Raw genomic sequence first — 22,832 nt, forward strand, 5'->3', positions numbered from 1 at the left:
CCGCGGTTTTTTATAGTGCAGAAATCTGGGGGGAATCACATGGGAGTATCAACTTCGTTACTAATCACATAGCAACAAGTACTCTGTTGGTGCTAGTGCCAGTGCCAGTGCCAGCGTATGTTTACGTTAGATTGAAAAAGAAATACCGCAATTAGTATTTGCGAGTTTAGATATACAGTAAATACAAAACGATTTTTTTAGATTGCTACAGCTAATGCTTAATTTCATAAGGTAAACATCCGAATCTGGCCAATATCCGTTCAATACCATCCATACCCAACTCCAACTGTTTAAACTCGGGCCCATAACTGATTCTCACATAGTTATACCAAATTACTTCTTCCAAATGACTCAAATTCTGAGGGTTAATCAAAAAGAAGAAGCCAGGAACAACAATGACCTTTTCGTGCAAACATTCATGGAAGAATCCCAAACAGTTGCTCAACTTTCCCGGCAAATGGGATAAGTTTAACCACAAGTAGAACGTCGAGTTTGGAATAGACCGTTCATTAAACTTGAATCCCATCTTTGTCAATCTGTTAATCACATAGTCACGCTTCATCTTAAAGTGTAATTGCAACGCCTTCATTTCTTGACGTACACGCAAGGGTTCAAGCATGGACACAGCCGCATATTGCAAAGGTGCATTGGACCCACCGTCCAAGAACGACCCAGCTGAACTCAAGGCATCGATATACTCTTCTGGACCCAAGATCCAGCATATTCTCCAACCGGGCAATCTGAACGCTTTTGTCAACCCGTTAAGAATAAGCACGGGGTCGCGATTGACATCTTCGACAAACATGGCGGAACTGATGGAAGACCCAGTACAGCCTTCATCGTAGTAATAGTGAGAGTAGAACTCATCCATGATTAAAAGACACTTTTCCCGACACATGTGGTGCAATTGCTGCAATTGGGACCGTTCCATGCATCTACCGGTAGGATTACGAGGGTTGGAAGTCAACAAAGCACTGACACCACGGGTCAATTCGTCTTTAATCATTTTCAAATGGATTTCATAATTATCCAGTTCATTCAATGGCACAGGAATAGGAGCAAAGTTCTTGAAAAGGGAAAGCATTTCTGCGTAAGCAGTGTAGTCGGGCAAAAAGAACGACAAGTAACAATCACTGATAATGGAAGCAATTCTCGTTAACCCAGCTCTTCCACCAGGGACAATACACACGTTCTTGTATGTATATTGCGATTGCTTGCCTTCACGATAGGTTTGGTTGTAGTAATTTGCAACCGCTTCTCGTAACACTTTTACACCGGCTGTAGGAGCATACTCTTTACTTTGGTCAGTAATTGGCACAGATTTAGGACGGATAAAAGACCCCGGGACGGTATCACCGTGTTCAGGAGCACCTTGGCCTAAGTTAGCCCAATCGGCGACACTTTCTGAATTGAACCCATACTCAGTAGCACGTTCAGTGGCCCACAACACCCCAGTAGACGACTGTTTAGTGTTGATGGCCGGTTTAAACACCTCTTCATTGAATCGAGGACGTGGCAAGGGAATTGGGGTAGCAACATCACCATGTTCACTGCGAGACAATTTTGAAATCAACGATTGACGAAGATTGACATTACGCAAGTTGGGGTTCTGCAGGGAAGTTCTGCTGCCGTGGGCGCTGGGACTTCTGAATCGATTGTCTCGGTCGGCAATCAAGCTCAAGTGAGGCTGCGGTTGGGCAAGTGAAGGAGGAGCATGGTGGCCGATGGAGGCAATGTTGGTCCCACTGGGGCCCGACAGGGGTGGTGCAGGAGACAGCTGAATTGCTTCGAATAATGACGATGCAGATCGACGCAACCCTGGGGGTAATGTCGATTCTAAATGTTCAAATTCAAGAAGAGATCCTTCGTCTTCAGGACTGTCGTCTGGTTGCAAATTGCTCATGTTGGTTAGTTAAGAAGAAGAAGAAGAACAAGTAATTGAGTGAAAAATTGGAGAGCTATGACTCTTTTACTTATAAGGAGAGAAGAGAGTACAGAAAAAATGCGCTGCGCTTGTGGGGGGAGCGAGCCGGATCCGGCGCAAGGGATAGACGGAACTTGGGAAGGAAGGGGAGCGAGAGCGAGATGGATACTAAACCAAAACGACTTCCATCCAAGGTATATGGTTTATTGGTGTCAATTGAAAGATTGCATCATTGGCCTAGTCATAGACTCATCAAAAGGGAACAGTAGCCTTGTGGTATGACATAAAGGCAGTGGTTAAATCCCTCAGATCTAAGGGTATATACCCAGCGAGGCTTTTTCTTGCTTGCTGTCAAAGCTTAAATATCCCCACAAAAACCTAATTTATAATCAATTATAGATGGTATTTATCTATCATTCGTTGTAGTTTTCTTTTGAATATTTACTTCTATTAATATACAACACATTCTCCCACTCTCTCTCTCCTGGGGATGCCCCTATTGTTAAACGGTCATCGTTTGCTATTGTTTCCCCTAAAAGCAAATCACGTGATTGCCTGATTCCCTCTTTTTTTTTTTCTTAATGCCTCGCGCCAGTGGGTCCCTCTGTGTGGGTCGGTGTGTGTCAGGTACCCCAAAATAGATCACCCAAATTTACCCACCGCAAACCTTAAAGGAGGGGGGAATGGTTTGATTTTCTTTGTAATTGACCACATTTTGGTAAACAAGCGTAAAATATTTGCTTAAAGAGGTAACAATACACTACTTCTTACTATTGGTCTTCCCTTGCTATTCATATAATGGGACAACACTTGTCTATACAACAAGATGACTCTGACCAAAACAACAACCAAGATAGCACTCCAGAACAATCACTCTCGTCTCTCAACTTAAGTCATGACAATTACCTTTCCAATGTCATTAAGAAACGAAGACATCTCAGCATACCATCAATAACAATCCCCAACCAACCACAAACCATTGACTCTCTAGACCTGGTGTTTTCTAGATCTGCCCCTGATGCCCCACCGCATATCGAAGATGAGCCCATGATACTGCAAAGTCCAAATCATTTGTCTTTAATTCCAGTAACTTCCCCCATTGACAATCCTCACCAGTACCCTTCCACGTTTTTCCTTAGTCCAATCACTTCCAATGAATCCCAATTTGTCGAACAGACCTTGCATACGGGAAAAGTAGATGATGTCAACATGGAAATCGACCACTACCCGGAAAAGGGCACCTACGCCGAAGATTTCTCCATGGAACCAACACCACCACTTGAGGAACCGGTGTCTATCCCACATACTCCTTCGGAAGATTCACTCGTGCATAAAGGTTCACTCACGGTTACACCCTCCGCCACTCCAGCCTCTAATGCATCTCCATTATTATCCCTCCCGCTTGAAATCCTTTATCGCATAATTGAGTATGTTTACGTTGACAATGATATATCGTCAATCAATTCCAACTTGGAGAAGTTTGCCAATACCATACCACTCTTATCCAAGAAATTCCACCATTTATCATTATGTTTTTTGTACAAGTACACCATTTTCAATCGACCACATTCTTTTGACAAGTTTCTTCACAACTTAATGACAAACCCTACCATTGGTAAATACGTCGAGTTTATGGATTTCCAGCAGTTTACCTCGATAGGATTGGGAAGAACCGGCCGCATGAATCAGGAAATTCAAATGGTGACTTCAAGAACTATAGCTCAGGCATTACAAATGACCCCGAATTTACGAGAATTTCTCGCATCGGAAAACATCCAGGATGATATGGATGTGATTGTCTTGGACCATTTGTTTAACAAGTTGAATCGAATCAAAGCGCTCGACTTTTGCGGGGCATCTAGTGAAGCGTTTGCTACTGCATTTGAGACATTGACTATTGAGAGGGATTTCACATCCATCACCAAGATTTCGTTTCATGATTGTTCGAATTTGAGTCTGGGAGTGTTTCATCGGTTATTGCCTCGCTTGATCAATTTACAGAGACTAGATTTGAATCACACGTCAATTACGAGCAGTATTCTTCTTGAAATCCCCAAAACTGCCAAATTAACCCATTTATCCCTTGCTAGGTGTTCGCAATTGACCACCAAGGACTTGATTAATTTCCTCGTCAGCCATCCAGCTGTATGTCGCGGCACATTGAAATGGCTAAACTTGCAAATTGATTCAAATGTGATATCTCCACTCTCAGACATATATCTCCACTATACATTAAAACATTTGAATGCACCCCAGCTAGTCTACTTGAACCTTGGGGGCATGCCCGTGAACTTTAAAACCCTAATCATCCTCAAGAACAAGTTTCCACAGTTGACGAGTCTCAACATCAGCCATGCCCAAGTGAAGCCTGAGGACTTGAATGAGTACATGAAGGACAACCATAACATCATGTATCTCGACATCACGGGGATCAAGACGCTCACGCGGTTCAACCTCCCCCTGTTCCTCAAACGCAGCTTCACCGCCAACTTAGTTGCGATTGAGTTTGACTACCGTATCTTGTATGAACTCACCCAGGGCGAGCACACCAAAGTCACAGCACCACAGACTTCGTTTGTCGTGGAGACGGCGCCGCCCCAGATCTGGAAGTTTTTCGACAACGAAGGCCGTAGAGCATGGATCTACAAGCTCAGTCCCACGGACTCAGAGTACAAGTCGATAATGGCCGGTTCGAGACGGACATCGGTCCAGCAGTCTAATCTTGTGTACTACGATTTGGAGACGGGGAATAAGATTGTTAGTTTTGTAAGAAAGCCGGGGTTTCTCAAGTATGCTGCGCGAAAAGTCAATTGTTCGATTGGGTATTTCAATTTGACGGGGTATAGAAATAAGAATAAGTTGGAAGATTGTTGGCCCGTGGAGTTTAGTCAACGGGGGATTTATAATTACTATTCGTTGAATGTTAAGTAGTGCATGTTTGTTTATGAATAATATATAATAAATTATATTTTATAATGTGGTAGTAGTAGTGGTGGTAGAGATAAGAGAGCTCGGTTATCATCTGTGCTCAGGGTAATATTAGCTAAGCTTGTGATAAATTTGGAAAAAAATCTGCTAAAGTTCTTCAAAAATATCAAAATTTAACCGCAACAACCGAATACGTTAAATCAGGTCCATCCATTGATTTAATTATTAACATATAAACATACAGCCTATCTGGTCCTTCTGAACTGGCTAATTTCCTTCTATACCTCGTTAATTATTACATAATTACTTACACATCCTCGGTATGGAAAATAAGTTTTTCCGCGCTCAAACTACAGCCCGAGTCTCCAATCCCCACACTAACCCATATAAATTCCTCCTGAAAAACCATCAAACCTTTTCCTTACAATTTACTACCCAACAATGTCCGCTCCTGAATTAACCGACGTCAGATCTCCCATCGATTTAGACAAGCTTTCCGTATACTTGACCTCGCACTTACAGCTGCATTTCAAAACTACCATCGGCCATAATGCGGCTGACATGTCGAACTTTGACAAGATCGACATCAAACAATTCACATTTGGCCAATCCAATCCTACGTACTTGATCACGGACACTCGTGGAAAGAATTACGTGTTGCGGAGGAAACCTAGCCCTAATGCAAAACTCATTTCTCGCTCGGCCCATGCTGTCGAACGTGAGTTTTTCGTCTTGAATGCAATCAATATAATTAACGAAACTAGTCAGTTGAAAGTCCCCGTTCCGCGAGTTCACTTATTATGTGAAGATGAAGGGGTTATTGGGTATGTCTTTTACGTGATGGACTATGTTAACGGTATTCAAATCAAGAACCCCTCCATGCCAGGCATATCTGCAGACGATGCTAAACATTACTGGAACTCCATCGTGGAGACCATTGCCGGTATTCATTCACTCGACGCAGAAAGATTGATTAGTTTACTTCCAGAAAAGCACTTCCCGCAATTCCAAAACTTAGACAAGTTGAGAAAAACGTCCTACTTTAAAAGACAAATCAAAACCTTGCACAGTATTCATAAATTACAATCGCAACACGTCAAGGAAATTCCAAACTTTAAGGAAATCACTAACTGGTTATTGGATAACGCACCCAAGGACCCAGCCCACTTGACTCTCATCCATGGTGATTTGAAAATCGATAACGTATTATTTGACCCCAACACGAAAACTGTATGCGGAATCCTTGATTGGGAATTATGCACCATTGGTAATCCATTATTCGACTTGGCCAACTTCTTCCAGCCATTCCAATTGCCCAACAGATTAAACAAAATGTTGTACTATCCCCAGAAAACCGACATGGGTTCAGAAAATTCCGAATCGATCCATTTCTTGTATGACCAGTTAAGTAAGTATCAAAAGTTGATTACGTGGGATCCTAAAGATTCCAAGAACAATGCTACTGATTTATGGCCTATTGGACACGTGTTTGGATTATTAAGACTCTGTGTGATTAGTCAGGGGATCGCCATGAGAGTTAAATTAGGTAATGCCAGTTCCGCCAATGCTAAAGGATATGCCGGAATGTACCCATTTTTAGCCGAATTAGCCATGAAGTCGATCAAGTCATTTAATGACAAGAAACGGGAATCAAAAGTTTAGTATTTATAGTTTTATAGTTCCCAATCTAACATAATAGTGTAATTCATTCAGTAGTTTCCTTTCGCCTGAATCGGAGTGCAGTTTTTTCCGTTATTGACTCATGATCTCTCACGCCATTAAAAAAAAATAGTTGAAAAATAAAAATTTCACTCTTCACCAGATTAGTCATTAAAGAGTTTCACTATCAACCATGTCTAGTTTCGGAACTATTTTTAAAGTAACCACCTTTGGAGAATCCCATTGTGACTCTGTGGGATGTATAGTCGAAGGATGTCCACCAGGTCTTGCCCTCACAGAAGACGACGTCCAACCTCAACTTACAAGAAGAAGACCAGGTCAATCCAAGCTTTCCACACCTCGTAATGAAAAGGATCAAGTCAAGATCCACAGTGGTACTGAGCATGGCTACACCTTGGGTTCCCCAATTGGAATGAGTGTCAAGAATCAAGACCACCGTCCAGGAGACTACTCAGAAACCGACTTGTACCCAAGACCAAGTCATGCTGATTGGACCTATATTCAAAAGTACGGTGTCAAGAGTGCTAGTGGTGGTGGTAGATCTTCTGCCAGAGAAACCATTGGCCGTGTTGCCGCTGGTGCCGTGGCTGAAAAGGTGTTGGCTAAGGTGAACAATGTTGAAATTGTCGCTTTTGTCTCTTCTATTGGTAATGTTAGTATGAATAGAGATCCTCAAGATGAAACCTTCCAAAAAGTATTACAAACCGTTACTAGAGAAGAAGTCGATGGTGTTGGACCAATCAGATGTCCTGACGAAGGAGTTCGTGAAGAAATGGTTAAAGTTATTGAAAAGTACCGTGACGCCAAGGACTCCATTGGTGGTGTTGTTACCTGTGTGGTTAGAAACTGTCCTATTGGATTAGGTGAACCATGTTTCGATAAATTAGAAGCTAAGTTAGCTCATGCTATGTTGTCTTTACCTGCCACCAAAGGTTTTGAATTTGGTTCTGGTTTTGCTGGTACTCAAATCCCAGGTTCTAAACATAATGATCCATTTGTCTGGGACGAAACTAAGCAAAGATTGACCACCAAGACCAACAACAGTGGTGGTATTCAAGGTGGTATTTCCAATGGTGAAAATATTTACTTTTCCGTTGCCTTCAAGTCAGCCGCTACTATAAGTCAAGAACAAGAAACTGCCACTTATGAAGGTAAATCCGGTGTTTTAGCAGCTAGAGGAAGACACGATCCAAGTGTTACTCCAAGAGCTGTCCCAATTGTTGAGGCCATGACTGCCTTGGTGTTGTGTGATGCATACATGATCCAACAATCTAGAAATGCCACCAGATTGTCAATTAGCGATAACTAAACAAATAATTTAAACATAGTAGACATTCTAATGTATAAAGTTGTACTTACCAGTTCTGTAGTTTGGTTGCTAGACAACAATTACAATTTTAGCAACAACGCGTAAATCAGTGACACCTTGAAACTTCCACAAGAAAAATGAAAAAAAAAAAAAACTGAACACACACAAATCTCATGACGTAGCATAAACTTCTTTAGTTTAATCCAAACCAAAAGAACCCCACCATGAGATACCTGATTGTTCTTTTCTTGATATCCCTCGTCACAGCACATAATGTGCTCCTTGCGCCATACGGGAAACAATGTTTCTTTGAAAACTTGAAAAAGAATGATGAATTAGCGATTAGTTTTCAAGTTGGATCACGAGACCCAAAGAACTCTGAGCAATACGACGTTGATTTCTGGATTAATTCTCCTCAAGGACAAACTTTGGTCAAGAGAACTGGTTTCGACCATGGTGACGAATCAATCACCGCTCCTTCCAACGGTAAATACACTTATTGTTTCTCCAATGAAAAAACCGGTAGAGTTGATTTAGATGTGTCGTTTAACATTCATGGGGTTATTTACATTGATTCCACTGATCCTAAGCTGGACACTTTGGATTATGCCATTCAAAGATTAAGTCAATTAACCAACGATGTCAAGGCTGAACAAAGTTATTTGGTTATTAGAGAAAGAACTCACAGAAACACTGCTGAATCTACCAACTCCAGAGTTAAGTGGTGGTCTGTTTTCCAAATTCTTGTTGTTGCTGCCAATTCCATTTTCCAAATTTACTATTTAAAGAGATTCTTTGAAGTCCAATCCGTTGTGTAAGTTGGATTAGCGTGTATCTATATTTAGAGAATTATAAAATTATAAATAAAACATGAGTTGTTAATGCAAATGCACCCAATAATTTATGAAGTAGTGTTTGTAGGTTAATACGAGTTTCTACCCCTGTTGCTGTTACAAACTGAGATCATCTCCTTAAGCTAGAAATTCGAGGTTTACAGCCAATACAAAAGATCTAAAAGTAAATCGATCCAAAAGTAAATCAACCCAAAAAAGAATCAACCATTGATCTGCTCGATATCAGAAACTATCAATAAACTGCATCTGCCCACACACAACAGTGTTAGCAGTCCAGCTGTTCCAACACGTTATTTGCCAATCAGATTCTTTAGATAGCATTGTAATGAATTAATCTTGAATGAAAACCAAACTTATAGAGGTACAATACTAGATATCCACCTAATACCATCTCGTAATGAGCGTACTAAAGAGGGATTCACTAAAGAGGGATATCTTATCAGGCAATTATACTTGTTATTATTGGCAACCAACAAAAATATTCTTGCAGACTCTCATTATATGCGAAGATTATATGCAGGCACAACTGATTAAGACGTGTCAGGCAGAGCTATTTTGCCAATATGGTTAGTAACTTTTACAAAATTGACAGTTTGTAACACTCAATGATTTATTGGAGCACTGTACATTAACACTGCCTAACATACAGTAATAACTGACCGATAGAATGACCTGGGGGTAGGCAAATCATGCCTAAAGTATGCCTTATGGTGAGTCAGGCACAGATATGTGCGTGGTTACTAATAGGTAGTCTGAGTCATACTCATTTGCACAAATGATCCACATATTTGCTCTCAGTCCAAATTTTAAGTGGGATAGGTACCTTGTCGTATTAGAGAGCATTAGAGATGATAAACCCAGTAATTCGAACGTAATTGGAACTACTGAATACCAACCAGGATGAATCGGCCGAAGGAGAAAAAAAAATTCTAAGAGATAGAGATACCATAGCTCAAACTACTTTATGCTACTGGAAAGCTGAGTTCCGTTGTGCTTCAAATCGTACCACTAGAACTGAATTAACCGAAGATTTTTTTTTTTGCATCACAAAAATCATCGCAACTATAAGCCATAGATTTAGCTTATAGGTTCCAAAAATAGATCATTGCAATGCGTTTCCCTTTTGGAGTTGACCCCAGATTTGTCCATAGTATCCGCGCTATTAAAACACTAAGCGAAGCGCAAGAAATTTGCAAATACTGCATGGGTATCTGGGGGTATGAGAGCAAAAGGCGTATAGTGTTTCCAAAACGGGACAAAAATTTTCCGTATTTACATTTTTTGTTCGCATTGTTAGTCGGGAGAAAGGAGAAAGGGAGGGGGAATTTGTGCGCTCGGGATTAGGTGCCTTTATTTGCTATTTAGTGCGGAAACAACGGTCCAAGGTCATACGAGTCCTCGGCTTAAATTCACCAAACTCCCTCAAGGGATTTACTGGGAGTTTTATATAGCGCGTGAAGGGAATCAGGAGTTTACACGGACTTTGGTTGGAGCAAGGTTTGCCTTTTAAAACCGCCTTAGGATGTGGCACATTTGTGTTATTTTCCATGTGTGGGGAAAATTTCGCCACTAGGTTAAATAAACTTTCCGAAGTATAAACAATGGGAGAGATCGACCAGCTGGAATCTTTGCTTTAGGACATGATTTAGTGCCCCCACCCCCTTTTTTCCAACTTCAAAAAAGAAGGTGAAGCCTATCACGTGTAAATACGGGTCAAGCTTTTCATATGCGCCTGGAAAGGAAAAAAAAAGGAATCTTGGCCATAAAGTATAGAAATGCCGTTCAAGGTCAAGAAAACATTTGGTAAATTCAGGATACTTGTCGTAATTATAATTTGCTCAAGTTGCCTGGAACTGGGTATAATATTCCTTGTTGCTGGGATTTTTCAACTACAGCAAACACCAACGGCATTAAGAACCCCCTAAACGTTCGGCAAAAAATGTGGTAAAATACACATGCCCCTCAAACATCCGCTGGGAATTGTTCAGTTTCACCCCTCTCTTTGGTACTAAAATAAAATTCTCTCATTTCTTTTTTCTATTGTCATGGTGGATGTATGCCTTGTCATACGACGTGTTGACATCACTAAAGAATTTGGTTGTATGCAGGGCTGTGGATGAATGGAAATAAGCCAAAATTGGTTTTCTTTTTTTTATTTCTTGCAAATTACACTTCCCTATAAATATAAGATAATCCGTATCAAAAATTTTCCGTTCTTCTTCTGCTATACTTTTGGCTAGAGTTTTTTCAGTTCCTACTTTTCAAACTAACTAAAGACTTTCAGTCTCTCACGCATCTCAAAAAAAAAGATAACACAGTACAATGTCCAAATTCGTTGGTGTCACGGAACTTCCTCCAGATCCTCTTTTCGGTCTTAAGGCCAGATACAATGCTGACTCTCGTTCCGATAAGGTCGATTTAGGTATTGGTGCTTATAGAGACAACAACGGGAAACCATGGATCTTGCCAGCTGTCAAGCAAGCTGAACAAAAGTTGATTACTTCCCACGATTACAACCACGAATACTTGTCCATTAGTGGATTTGAACCATTCTTCAATGCCGCCGCCAAGGTCATTTTAGGTGGTGATTCCTTGGCTATTGCCGAAAAAAGAGTTGTTTCCCAACAATCTTTATCTGGTACCGGTGCCTTACATTTAGCTGGTGTTTTCATTAAGCAATTCTACAATGGTAACCACACTATTTACTTGTCACAACCAACCTGGGCCAACCACAAACAAATTTTCGAATATATCGGATTCAAGGTTGCTAGTTACCCATACTGGGATAATGAAACCAAGTCTTTAGACTTGAAGGGTTACTTGGCTGCAATTGAAGATGCTGCCCCTGGTTCCATCTTTGTTTTGCATGCATGTGCCCATAATCCAACTGGATTGGATCCAAATGAAGCTCAATGGGACCAAATCTTGAAGGCCTTGGAAAAAAAGCAACATTTGGTTCTTTTTGACCTGGCTTATCAAGGATTTGCCAGTGGTGATTTGAACAAGGATGCACATGCCATTAGACACGCTATAAATAACAGAATTATAACGTCTCCAATTGTCATTTGTCAATCGTTTGCCAAGAACTGTGGTATGTACGGTGAACGTGTTGGGGCCATTCACATTATTGCCACTTCGCAACCAAATGATGCCTTGAATAGAGCCATCAAGTCACAATTGAATAGAATCATCCGTTCGGAACTCTCCAACCCTCCTGCCTATGGATCCAAGATTGTCGCTAAGATTTTGAGCGATCCCCAACTCTACGCTCAATGGGAACAAGATTTAATCACTATGTCTTCGCGTATTCACCAAATGAGAGCTGCTCTCCGAGGTAAATTGGAAGAATTGGGCACTCCAGGAACTTGGGACCATATTACTAGTCAAACTGGTATGTTTTCATTTACTGGTTTGAACAAGGAGATGGTTGACAGATTAGAACAAGTTCATGGGGTTTACATGGTTAGCAGTGGAAGAGCCAGTGTCGCTGGTTTAAATGAGGGCAACGTTGATCGTGTCGCCAAGGCTATCGATGAAGTGGTGAGATATCACAGCAAGAGTAAGTTGTAAGATTTCTCCAAAACGATTATATTATGACTTTGAAAATCTTTATAATAGTTTTTTTTTTATTGTTCAATAGACTGATCTTTAGTGTTTACTTGAAATTGTAGAGTTGATGTTCCTCACTAAGTTCCTCGGTTGGTTGCAAAATTATGCGAGAACTGGAACGTCGCGATCTTGTAAGCCTCTGTTTACTTTCATCCGAGCGTATGCAACTATGGGCGACTCATCGCGTAGACGGAATATGCAGCATTTCTAAATCTTGTCAAAAAGTGGAGAACTACGCTAAACCGGAATTGATTCTATGCTAAGCGGATCTGGACGTTAAGGTTATTATCATTCATTTCAAACCTTTTGCAATTGAAATACCTCGTTATACTATATAACATACGCGGGGTTACTTGTAGCTACTGATTGAAACATATCCAACACAGGTCACTTTTGTCATAGGGATGATTGAATAATAATAGAAAAATAACAATGTAAAACCTCCTGAAGGAAAAACAAGTTGCTGAACTAGGTTCTATTTCTGGAACCACCTTACTTTTCGGTTGCTGGTGTGATTTAACCAACCTGCATATTGCGATATGACATCAGTATGATGATTATGGTCACACCACTTATCAAAGTCTGAACGAACAAAGATATATAACATGACGTTGTCTCATTTTAGAGAATCCTACTGTGTGCTATCCACAAAGAATACCCATGTCTTATTGCTCCAAGTTGAGAATAAGGAAACCAGAACAGAGATATCATAGACGATAAAACACACACACACACACACATGGAGAATCCTAGCATCAAAACAGATACGAAAACTAATACCCAGAAGAACGCTGGTCGCCACGGTCGTGCAAGAAAAGTTAGCAATTCCAGTATTGAAAGTGATGTTGTTATAATAGGAAGTGGATTAGCTGCTAGTTTGATGCATGTACAGCTTTGGTTCAAACGAAGGAAGAAGCACAATCACAAGAATCGACACAAGAAGTCCAAACAGACTCATACGAATCACACATTGGAAAATGTTGCTATTGATTCAGAAACATATTAGACAATATACCAAAAGGTGAGGGAAAGGTTGCATGAATCTTCATTTTGCAGCAATAATGGCGACGAGAAAAACACCAGGCTTCCAATAATGGTTAATAGGAGATGTTTAGATTAGAAAGCATACCACACAATAAACAGACGAATCAACCTATATTTTTCGGCCCCGTAGTACACAGCGAAATAGTATATTTTATAGTCAATTTCTTGATTTTCGAAGCAAATCAAAGAAGAAAAAAAATTACGCTGGAAAAGTCCGAGATCTAGTCCGAAACTTATTTTTTGGATCAACACACTAATAAGCTAGTAAGATCTTGGGAACGACTACAAGATTAGAGCCGACTAAACAGCTGATATTTGTCCCGTGCTGGCCGAATTTTCTAATCACTCGTAATTTGGCTGCGATGAGCAAGATTGCGATGAGGAGAAAATACCGTCATGTAATTTCTGTAACATTTCGAATGATCAGGATTTAAAGCAACTAAACCTGATTAAGCGATTGTACTATTTTAAAACACGAAAAGGCTTCAAACAATGCTACGTGGACCATGCGACGGGTTAGTAACATATTTATTTCACAATGCAAAAACATACACGCCCAGCTTTTGCGGACGACGGCACCGAAAAATTGAGCCAATCAGTCGCGGCTTAATTTAGTATTCCATCGGAGTTCAGCGGTTTTTCATTCATCGGACAAAATATTCTGCACGATGCAGCACCGACAAAAGCAAAAGAATCTGGAGAAAATCTGATCATGTGATTATGCGGCATTAAGTGAGGATACTTCCGAGGGATGGCCCGGAGCAATTTTAAAGATAAGTGGGAAATAATAATTGAGATTTCTGTAAAACTTGGTACAGCATGCATATAGCGGGTACCGGTTCGTTGGGGGGCAAGCTTACCTATCTTGTAGAAAGATGACTAGATCGGGCATAGCGTTGATGAAATATTAAGAAAACGTTCCTGCCGTGGGTCATGTAGTCCGAGGATTTGTTTTTGTGGTCCATGCAGGTTTGTATTAGAAATTTGCCAGCTTTAATTGGCTTGTTTTCTGACAACCGGTAAAAGAATCCGAAATTTACAAGGTGTTACATCCAAACATACATAGAAAGACCCCGGTTTTCCCAGAAAATAATCCCAACAACAAAAAAAAAAAACAAGCCCATTAAGATTTCAATTCTTTCATTCAAAATTTTCTCATTTCCATTATTTAAATCAACCAATTATTCCTACTTGAAATTGTTTCAGTAATTTTACCTCTTTTTTGGATTTCCTTTTTCCTTTTCCTTTTTCTTCATCAATCCATTCAATTGAATTGTTAGAAAATGTTGTCTACCTATTCTAAAACAGCAGTTAAGGCTGCTGTCCCAAAGGCTGTTCGTTGTTTGGCAACTGCTGCTTTGACCAGAGATTCTCAAGTCAACCAAAACTTGTTGGAAACTCACTCCTTCATTCAATACAAGAAGCATCTTGAAAATGTTGAAATCGTCAAGTCTAGATTAAACAGACCATTGACTTACGCTGAAAAGCTTTTATACGGTCACTTGGATGACCCTCACGGTCAAGATATCGAAAGAGGTGTCTCTTACTTGAAGTTGAGACCAGACAGAGTTGCTTGTCAAGATGCCACCGCTCAAATGGCCATTTTACAATTCATGTCCGCTGGTATGCCACAAGTCGCTACTCCATCCACCGTCCACTGTGACCATTTGATTCAAGCTCAAGTTGGTGGTCCAAAGGATTTAGCCAGAGCCATTGACTTGAACAAGGAAGTTTACGACTTCTTGGCTTCTGCCTGTGCCAAGTACAACTTGGGTTTCTGGAAGCCAGGTTCCGGTATTATCCATCAAATCGTCTTGGAAAACTATGCTTTCCCAGGTGCTCTTTTGATTGGTACCGATTCCCACACTCCAAACGCTGGTGGTTTAGGTCAATTGGCTATCGGTGTCGGTGGTGCTGATGCTGTCGATGTCATGGCTGGTTTGCCATGGGAATTGAAGGCTCCAAAGATCATCGGTGTTAAGTTAACCGGTAGAATGTCTGGTTGGACCTCTCCAAAGGATATCATCTTGAAGTTGGCTGGTATTACTACCGTCAAGGGTGGTACTGGTGCTATTGTCGAATATTTCGGTTCCGGTGTTGAAACCTTCTCTTGTACCGGTATGGGTACCATCTGTAATATGGGTGCTGAAATTGGTGCCACCACTTCCGTATTCCCATTCAACAACTCCATGGTTGACTACTTGAACGCCACTGGTAGATCCAAGATTGCTGAATTTGCCAACGTTTACAAGAAGGACTTCCTTTCTGCTGATGAAGGTTGTGAATATGATCAAGTTATTGAAATTGACTTGAACACCTTGGAACCACACATTAACGGTCCATTCACCCCAGATTTAGCCACCCCAGTTTCCAAGATGAAGGAAACCGCTCTTGCTAACGGATGGCCATTGGAAGTCAAGGTTGGTTTGATTGGTTCTTGTACCAACTCTTCTTATGAAGATATGACCAGAGCTGCTTCCATCATCACTGATGCTGGTGCTCACGGTTTAAAGGCCAAGTCTATTTACACTGTCTCTCCAGGTTCTGAACAAGTTAGAGCTACTATTGCCAGAGACGGTCAATTAAAGACCTTCGAAGACTTTGGTGGTGTTGTCATGGCCAATGCTTGTGGTCCATGTATCGGTCAATGGGATAGACAAGACATCAAGAAGGGTGAAAAGAACACCATTGTCTCCTCTTTCAACAGAAACTTCACTGCCAGAAACGATGGTAACCCAGCTACCCACGCCTTTGTTGCCTCCCCAGAAATGGTTACTGCTTACGCTATTTCCGGTGACTTAGGTTTCAACCCAATCACTGACACTTTGAAGGATGCTGAAGGTAACGAATTCAAGTTGAAGGAACCAGTTGGTGTTGGTTTACCAGTCAACGGTTACGACCCAGGTGAAAACACTTACCAAGCTCCACCAGAAGACAGAGCCTCTGTTCAAGTCATCATTGAACCAACCTCTGACAGATTGCAAAAGTTGACTCCATTCAAGCCATGGGACGGTAAGGATGCTGAAAAGTTGCCAATTTTGATCAAGGCTGTTGGTAAGACCACCACCGATCATATTTCTATGGCTGGTCCATGGTTGAAATACCGTGGTCACTTGGAAAACATTTCCAACAACTATATGATTGGTGCTATCAATGCTGAAAACGGTAAGGCCAACGAAGTCAAGAACCTCTACACTGGTGAATACAAGGGTGTTCCACAAACCGCTGCTGACTACAGAGACTCTGGTCACAAGTGGGTTGTTATTGGTGACGAAAACTTTGGTGAAGGTTCTTCCAGAGAACACGCTGCTTTGGAACCAAGATTCTTGGGTGGTTTCGCCATCATCACCAAGTCCTTTGCTCGTATTCACGAAACCAACTTGAAGAAGCAAGGTTTGTTGCCATTGAACTTTGTCAATGTTGCTGACTACGACAAGATCAACCCAGACGATGTTGTTGACTTGGTTGGTTTAACCACTTTGGCTCCAGGTAAGAACTTGACCTTGAGAGTTCACCCAAAGAACGGTGCTACTTGGGAAACCGAATTATCTCACACTTATAATGCTGAACAAATTGAATGGTTCAAGGCTGGTTCTGCTTTGAACAAGATGGCCAAGGCTTAAGTGTTGACCTCGTGTTTTTAAATTTTGTTTATATTTATTTATTCAATAAGAGTAACAATTGTATATTTGAAGACTACTGTAGCAGCACTTCCTTTGTTTTAGATTTCGATATCATTGGATGGTAACTAGCGTTATATACGCAGCGTAAAGTGGTGTCTAGTACATACTTGAAAAAGGAGCATTGGCGAAAATATTTTTTTTATGCAGGAACAAAAGGTTGTGCATAATAATATTGCATAGCGTAAATTTAAATCTACAACTGCAAAAGCTGAACACATATACGATGACTACATATTTTTATTAACACTGGTAGAGTTATAAAGATACGTCTAATGCGAAGATGAGGGCTCCAACCAGAAACCTTTTGATACCCATTAAGAAATCGTTGTTTCTTAAAAGTCAAACGCTCTAGCTATTGAGCTAACCAGGCCAAGTACTCTTGTCTGAGAGTTGGGATGGACAGGTAATGTTACAATGGGGTGAAAGGGGAGATTAATTTTATTTGATATTGATCACCTTGAATGGGCTTGAAATGAAGAAGACAGTTTAGGAGAGACGCACGGCATTCTGGCGCATTGTGTTGTCTATGATGTAATTGTAGTTATATTCTAGCAGCTGTGCATTTCAGGAATATTCAGTCCGACACCCTCACAGTCCGAATCGGATAACCAAGCTGTCCAACAGATAACAGATTATGTAAAACAGCTTATACAAGTTAAACATTTAACAAAGGTTATTTTCCTAAACAAGGATGGAACCTGCATATAATTTGTAATCAAGAGGGTACAATTGGTCAATGTGAAATACCACAAAGTTGCCCAGTAGAATAGTTTCAGAGAGGGTAGGAGGGGGGTCTCGGGTATTGTTAACGGGTCTAAACTGGCGAAACTATAGAACCGGAAGGGCGTACAAGTGTTCGTCTATGCTTGTAAGCGTAAACAGAAAGAACGTGTCCAAGGCGGGGAACGATAACGAAGCAGATAAGAGGTGCTGTAACGGCATTCTAGAAATGCCGAAACAACGACAGTAAGACAAACTAGAACCATGGCTTAACCGAGGAAGTAAACAAAAGGCGGGCCACTTTGGAATTGTGCCATACGCAAAAAAAAGGGGCAGATCCATTTAGTCGACAATGTTGACACAAAATCTACAATGGCATATTTATTAAGATTTATATGTAGGTGCGACCGATCGCCCTAATCTATGCGTCGACAATCCAAGGGATATTAATGTACGATGTTTAGATTAAGACACATGCACACGAAAAGCCTACTTTGATCGTGATTACCGAGTGGAGAACCGTAAACTTAAAACTGGAGGGGAACCGTAGGGAATGATTCTTTTTTTGGAGTGTGTGGCCCAATAGGGTATTTCCAAATAATAATAGCTTGTACAGAACAATGTAATTAAGCAACACAATGAAAGGTACCACTTCGTAACAAAATTGAATGGACGTTACGAAACAATCCTTTTTAAGATCACAAATTTCCTCTTTTTCATTCATCTTATATTCAAGTTGCTATTCTTTTACAGCTAGACAACAATGTTTGATAATCTCCTCAGGACTGCACTTGAACACTGGGTGATCACCCTGATAGTGTTGGCTATTGGCCACTTAGCAGGTAAATACTTGTACACCCAATACTTGATGAACAAGCTTGGTGCCAAACCCTTCACCAACTCATCATATGACGGGTTCATGGGATTTAAAGCCGGAGCACAAGCTTTGAAAGCCAAGAACGAAGGTAGAGCCGTTGAATTCAACGACGCTAGATTTAGAAACATGCCCCATCCAGAAGTGTTCACTTTCACTACTAAACTATTCGGAACTGAATTAGTTGTTACCAAGGATCCAGAAAACATCAAAGCTTTGTTGTCTACTCAGTTTGACGATTTTGGACTTGGTTTAAGATTCAAGTTTTTCGACCCCTTGTTAGGATCAGGGATCTTCACTTTAGACGGTGAAGGATGGAAGCACTCTCGTGCAATGTTAAGACCACAGTTTGCCCGTGAACAAATCGCCCATGTCCGTGCCTTGGAACCTCATTTCCAAGTGTTGCAAAAGCACATTGCCAAGAACCAAGGACAATTCTTTGACATTCAAGAGTTATTTTTTAGATTTACAGTTGACTCAGCCACTGAGTTCTTGTTTGGGGAATCTGTTGGTAGTTTACGTGATGAGTCTGTGGGTTACTCGCTGAAGGAATTGGATTTTGCTGGTAGGGCCGACTTCGCCGCCAAGTTCAACAAGGCGCAAATGTACCTTTCCACCCGTTCGTTATTGCAAAAGATGTATTGGTTAGTCAACAATAAAAAGTTCCGGGAATGTATCAAAGCTGTGCATGAATTCAGTGATCACTATGTTAAGATGGCCCTTGATGCTTCTCCTGAAGAAATTGAAAAACAAGTTGGTTATGTTTTCTTGTATGAATTGGTTAAACAAACCAGGGATCCAAAAGTATTGCGTGATCAATCATTGAATATCTTGTTAGCTGGAAGAGACACCACTGCTGGATTATTATCATTTGTATTTTTCGAAATGGCTAGAAATCCAGACATGTGGTCTAGATTGCGTGAGGAAATTATTAGTCACTTTGGTGACTCTGAAGTTGAACAAATCACATTTGAAAACTTAAAGAAGTGTGAATACTTGAAGGCTGTGTTGAATGAAAGTTTGAGAATGTATCCTAGTGTGCCAAGAAATGGCCGTGTTGCCAACAGAAACACCACCTTGCCTCGTGGTGGTGGCCCAGACGGTAAGTCTCCAGTATTGGTCAGAAAGGGACAAAATGTGGGATACATCATCAATTCTACTCATCTTGACGAAACTTACTACGGAAAGGACGCAAAAGAATTCCGCCCAACCAGATGGTTTGAACCAGAAGTGAGAAAATTAGGATGGGCATTCTTACCATTCAATGGAGGTCCACGTATCTGTTTAGGTCAACAGTTTGCGCTTACTGAAGCCTCCTATGTCATTGCCCGCTTGGCACAAAATTACAGTAAATTGAGTTTACAACCAGGCACAGAATATCCTCCGAAAAAGTTGGTGCATTTGACTATGTGTTTACAAGATGGTGTTCCTATTAAGTTCGAGAAGTAGTTTATGTATTAGACGATGTAATTTATGCAAACAATTTATAAAATATTTTTTATTTTTATTTTTATTTTTATTTTTTTTTGTTTTGCCTGCAGCCATTTTGTGCATACATCCCAAAGCGGTTTAGTAATTTGCAGTATTTACATATTGCCTAATTGGGACAGGCATTGGTTATTATACCCATTAACCAGATTTCAAAATCCAGCCAAGTATTATTTTATTGGATGAACTAATTCATTATTGTGCAATAATCAAGAACAGTAAAGCTATGGCCCAATTCAGACCATACGGTGGCCATGAGCAACGAGTCGTAAGTGATTTATCACGGTTCGATTATGAAGGCGCTGGCATCCCCCTCCGCAAACCATCTGTCACTCCTTCCGAGATCAGTTCAAGCAAATTGACCTTGGATACAATCATTCCATTGTATTCCAGCAGGATCGATGAGCGGGATAATCGAGGATACCTGCCTCTACCCACCGTCGAGACGCCGGCAGAGCACGAACACGATCTTTCGTCATTGCCTGAAGTTATTGATCCGCCGACGCCTAAGTCGTTGGTTAGAATTAGAAAGAAGCATATTTCAGTAGGTGTACAAGTGCCCCAGGACAACCCCAATTTACTCGTTGGCCCTACACCACCTCCTAAAGAACTGGTAAGACCGCCCCGAATTCCCGAGAACGTACCCGAAAATGACCTACCACCTATGCCACAACCCCAAGCAGAAAAGAGCCGGGCCCAGTTTGCCGATGCGGAAGTAGGCAGTTTATCATCAAAGAGGAAACAACTTGAACAAGATTTGATCAAACTGGTGATGAATCGTCCCTTGGTTAAGTTCCATGCTGATCGATTCGGGCCTGATTTTGCCGGGAAGGAGATTACAATCTCGGTCAACTTCTTCATATACTTGTTTGAAATCATGTTCTGTATTATTGAAATTGTCATTTCGTCAGTGTTGTTGGATAACGATTCTATGATCCCTGTGGATGTATATAGATACTTTATCGCTGATGGGGTCATGGGGTTGATTATATCGTTGTTGTTGATTTTCCAGGCTATTACATACGAACGAAGAAATGGGAGCTTCTACTGTCTAGCGGTGACAATCATGAAACTAGTGGCATTTATCCTTATTGTTTCTGTGGTGTTTCCCAGCCCAAACTATGCGTACTTCCAAATATGGGAACTCAGGAGGGCAGTTGGGGCATTCATTATTATATCCATGTTTCTCTGGCTCACCAACTTGATCATGTTTGTAACGACATTGTACATCCTGAGGTTAAACTTGTTACAGGAATTGAATTTCGATTATAGCGATCAGGGCTTGGACGATAAGTTTAACAAGAGGGGCATTGTCACTGAAAAGGAAGAGGATCTTAAAGAGTTTTACCTCAATGAGAATGGTGAGATGTTTGCATTGACTGAAGACTGGGAAAAGGAACAATACAAGGGGAGAAATAAGATATTGGTATATACATTTTAATAAAGCGTATCATTTTTCTTTATCTGGCGTAGTCGCAAACCTCATAAAAAAATTGCAAAAAAGAATTTGCAACCACAAACTAATCTCTTTCTAATACAACACACACATATACAAACAATGAAATTCATTCTATGTTTCATCCTATTACACATATTGAGTGTTAGTAGTCTCCTACTCCCCCAGGAATGGTCCGTCGTCAGACCCACCCTTGAGAACCTCCGCGAAACCAAAACCAGATTATCCACTAGTTTACAATCACTTATTTCCGACCACACTTATGAAAACTCGTCCATCCATGAAACGTTGACATTCATTCCCCGTGAGCTAATGCATCCTGCCTTGTTTTCCAATCTAGGACTATCTTACTTGTTTGAAGGAAAGCAACAATGGGTGAATTTGACCAGTGTCGATCAAGTGGTTGTTCCCAAGGATTTCCAGTCGTTTTTCATATTCAATTCAAGTGAACCAGTACCTTCTTCCAACTTTAAAGGTCCAGGGTTTCACAAGTTGCTTGGAAGAAGTGTTCCTTTTGCATTGCCACATTGGTTAGAATTGCTGGATTATTACATGGTCGTTCCTAGTTCACACTTGAATCTATCAAGTTCACTGGAGTTAGTCACATTACCCAGAAGTAAATTACCAATATTCAGAGAGCTGGTCACAGGAAACAAGCCAATGTTGGTATTCATGTTCAACCAAACTACTCCACGATCCAAACACACTCCAATAATTACCATCAAGAACTACTTGACTTCTGAGGGCCGGTTCAATTCCATCCTGAGTTTCTTTGACAGGTTTGCTAACCTCTGGTTGACACGGGTGAATTACGACAACTTAGTGCATGCGGTGTATTGCACCCTTACATCCTCCGAGAGCTACTGTTTGAAGATCAAAGACGACCAGTCCGTTCACGTGTTCCCTGCCTTGCATGATTTTCCTAGACATTTCCACAGCAAGTTTGGTGACAAGAGGGAGATAGAGACCCAGGCAATAAGACAGATCCATGATGTGTTGAGTGTCAAGACTGACAAATTCAATGATATTAGTTATGAATTGGCCCATTCACCCAAGACTGTAATTGAGAAGGCCGATGAGAAGTTGGACAACAAGCTCGATGGAACAATCACGAGGATCCACGATGTCAAGGAGCTGGTGCTTGATAAGTTGGACGGCCGCAAGACAGAGTTTATTGATAAGGTGGGACTGAAGTTGGACCATTTGGATGACAAGACTGATTTACTTGCTGATAAGATTAAGGAGAAGGCTGCGGCTGTGTCC

At 40.9% G+C, this 22,832-nt stretch overlaps 11 protein-coding genes across 11 annotated transcripts; 10 read left to right on the top strand and 1 right to left on the bottom strand. All coding sequences in view use genetic code 12, as the record gives it.

Annotated features, from left to right (window-relative positions):
- Nucleotides 1-129: 129 nt before the first annotated feature.
- On the bottom strand, nt 130-1,914 carry SPAPADRAFT_59370 (uncharacterized protein; the record flags this gene model as incomplete). The annotated part of the gene is made up of 1 exon (XM_007373481.1): nt 130-1,914. One exon carries the CDS (start codon nt 1,901-1,903, stop codon nt 212-214), a length of 1,692 nt encoding a protein of 563 aa, XP_007373543.1.
- Nucleotides 1,915-2,971: 1,057 nt separating this feature from the next.
- SPAPADRAFT_134589 (uncharacterized protein) lies at nt 2,972-4,855 on the top strand (the record flags this gene model as incomplete). The annotated part of the gene is made up of 1 exon (XM_007373482.1): nt 2,972-4,855. One exon carries the CDS (start codon nt 2,972-2,974, stop codon nt 4,853-4,855), a length of 1,884 nt encoding a protein of 627 aa, XP_007373544.1.
- Nucleotides 3,947-6,570, top strand: SPAPADRAFT_59371 (uncharacterized protein; the record flags this gene model as incomplete). The annotated part of the gene is made up of 1 exon (XM_007373483.1): nt 3,947-6,570. The coding sequence occupies one exon, from the start codon at nt 5,294-5,296 to the stop codon at nt 6,512-6,514; it is 1,221 nt and encodes a 406-aa protein (XP_007373545.1).
- Nucleotides 6,571-6,679: 109 nt separating this feature from the next.
- ARO2 (bifunctional chorismate synthase/riboflavin reductase [NAD(P)H]) lies at nt 6,680-7,971 on the top strand (the record flags this gene model as incomplete). The annotated part of the gene is made up of 1 exon (XM_007373484.1): nt 6,680-7,971. One exon carries the CDS (start codon nt 6,705-6,707, stop codon nt 7,839-7,841), a length of 1,137 nt encoding a protein of 378 aa, XP_007373546.1.
- A 45-nt stretch (nt 7,972-8,016) lies between these two features.
- On the top strand, nt 8,017-9,687 carry EMP24 (Emp24p; the record flags this gene model as incomplete). The annotated part of the gene is made up of 1 exon (XM_007373485.1): nt 8,017-9,687. One exon carries the CDS (start codon nt 8,066-8,068, stop codon nt 8,657-8,659), a length of 594 nt encoding a protein of 197 aa, XP_007373547.1.
- Nucleotides 9,688-10,923: 1,236 nt separating this feature from the next.
- Nucleotides 10,924-12,351, top strand: AAT21 (aspartate transaminase; the record flags this gene model as incomplete). The annotated part of the gene is made up of 1 exon (XM_007373486.1): nt 10,924-12,351. One exon carries the CDS (start codon nt 11,018-11,020, stop codon nt 12,263-12,265), a length of 1,248 nt encoding a protein of 415 aa, XP_007373548.1.
- A 306-nt stretch (nt 12,352-12,657) lies between these two features.
- SPAPADRAFT_59376 (uncharacterized protein) lies at nt 12,658-13,459 on the top strand (the record flags this gene model as incomplete). Its single annotated transcript, XM_007373487.1, has 1 exon — nt 12,658-13,459. The coding sequence occupies one exon, from the start codon at nt 13,044-13,046 to the stop codon at nt 13,308-13,310; it is 267 nt and encodes an 88-aa protein (XP_007373549.1).
- A 1,172-nt stretch (nt 13,460-14,631) lies between these two features.
- ACO1 (aconitate hydratase) lies at nt 14,632-16,971 on the top strand (the record flags this gene model as incomplete). The annotated part of the gene is made up of 1 exon (XM_007373488.1): nt 14,632-16,971. The coding sequence occupies one exon, from the start codon at nt 14,632-14,634 to the stop codon at nt 16,969-16,971; it is 2,340 nt and encodes a 779-aa protein (XP_007373550.1).
- Nucleotides 16,972-18,492: 1,521 nt separating this feature from the next.
- Nucleotides 18,493-20,125, top strand: ALK8 (Alk8p; the record flags this gene model as incomplete). Its single annotated transcript, XM_007373489.1, has 1 exon — nt 18,493-20,125. One exon carries the CDS (start codon nt 18,515-18,517, stop codon nt 20,072-20,074), a length of 1,560 nt encoding a protein of 519 aa, XP_007373551.1.
- Nucleotides 20,126-20,336: 211 nt separating this feature from the next.
- Nucleotides 20,337-21,571, top strand: SPAPADRAFT_59379 (uncharacterized protein; the record flags this gene model as incomplete). The annotated part of the gene is made up of 1 exon (XM_007373490.1): nt 20,337-21,571. The coding sequence occupies one exon, from the start codon at nt 20,340-20,342 to the stop codon at nt 21,552-21,554; it is 1,215 nt and encodes a 404-aa protein (XP_007373552.1).
- Nucleotides 21,572-21,671: 100 nt separating this feature from the next.
- On the top strand, nt 21,672-22,736 carry SPAPADRAFT_134094 (uncharacterized protein; the record flags this gene model as incomplete). The annotated part of the gene is made up of 1 exon (XM_007373491.1): nt 21,672-22,736. A coding segment is annotated over one exon (1,065 nt), but the record flags the coding sequence as incomplete, so codon positions are not given.
- Nucleotides 22,737-22,832: the final 96 nt, after the last annotated feature.

This window comes from Spathaspora passalidarum (genome assembly GCF_000223485.1).
Source record: "Spathaspora passalidarum NRRL Y-27907 unplaced genomic scaffold SPAPAscaffold_2, whole genome shotgun sequence".
Classification (NCBI taxonomy): domain Eukaryota; kingdom Fungi; phylum Ascomycota; class Pichiomycetes; order Serinales; family Debaryomycetaceae; genus Spathaspora; species Spathaspora passalidarum.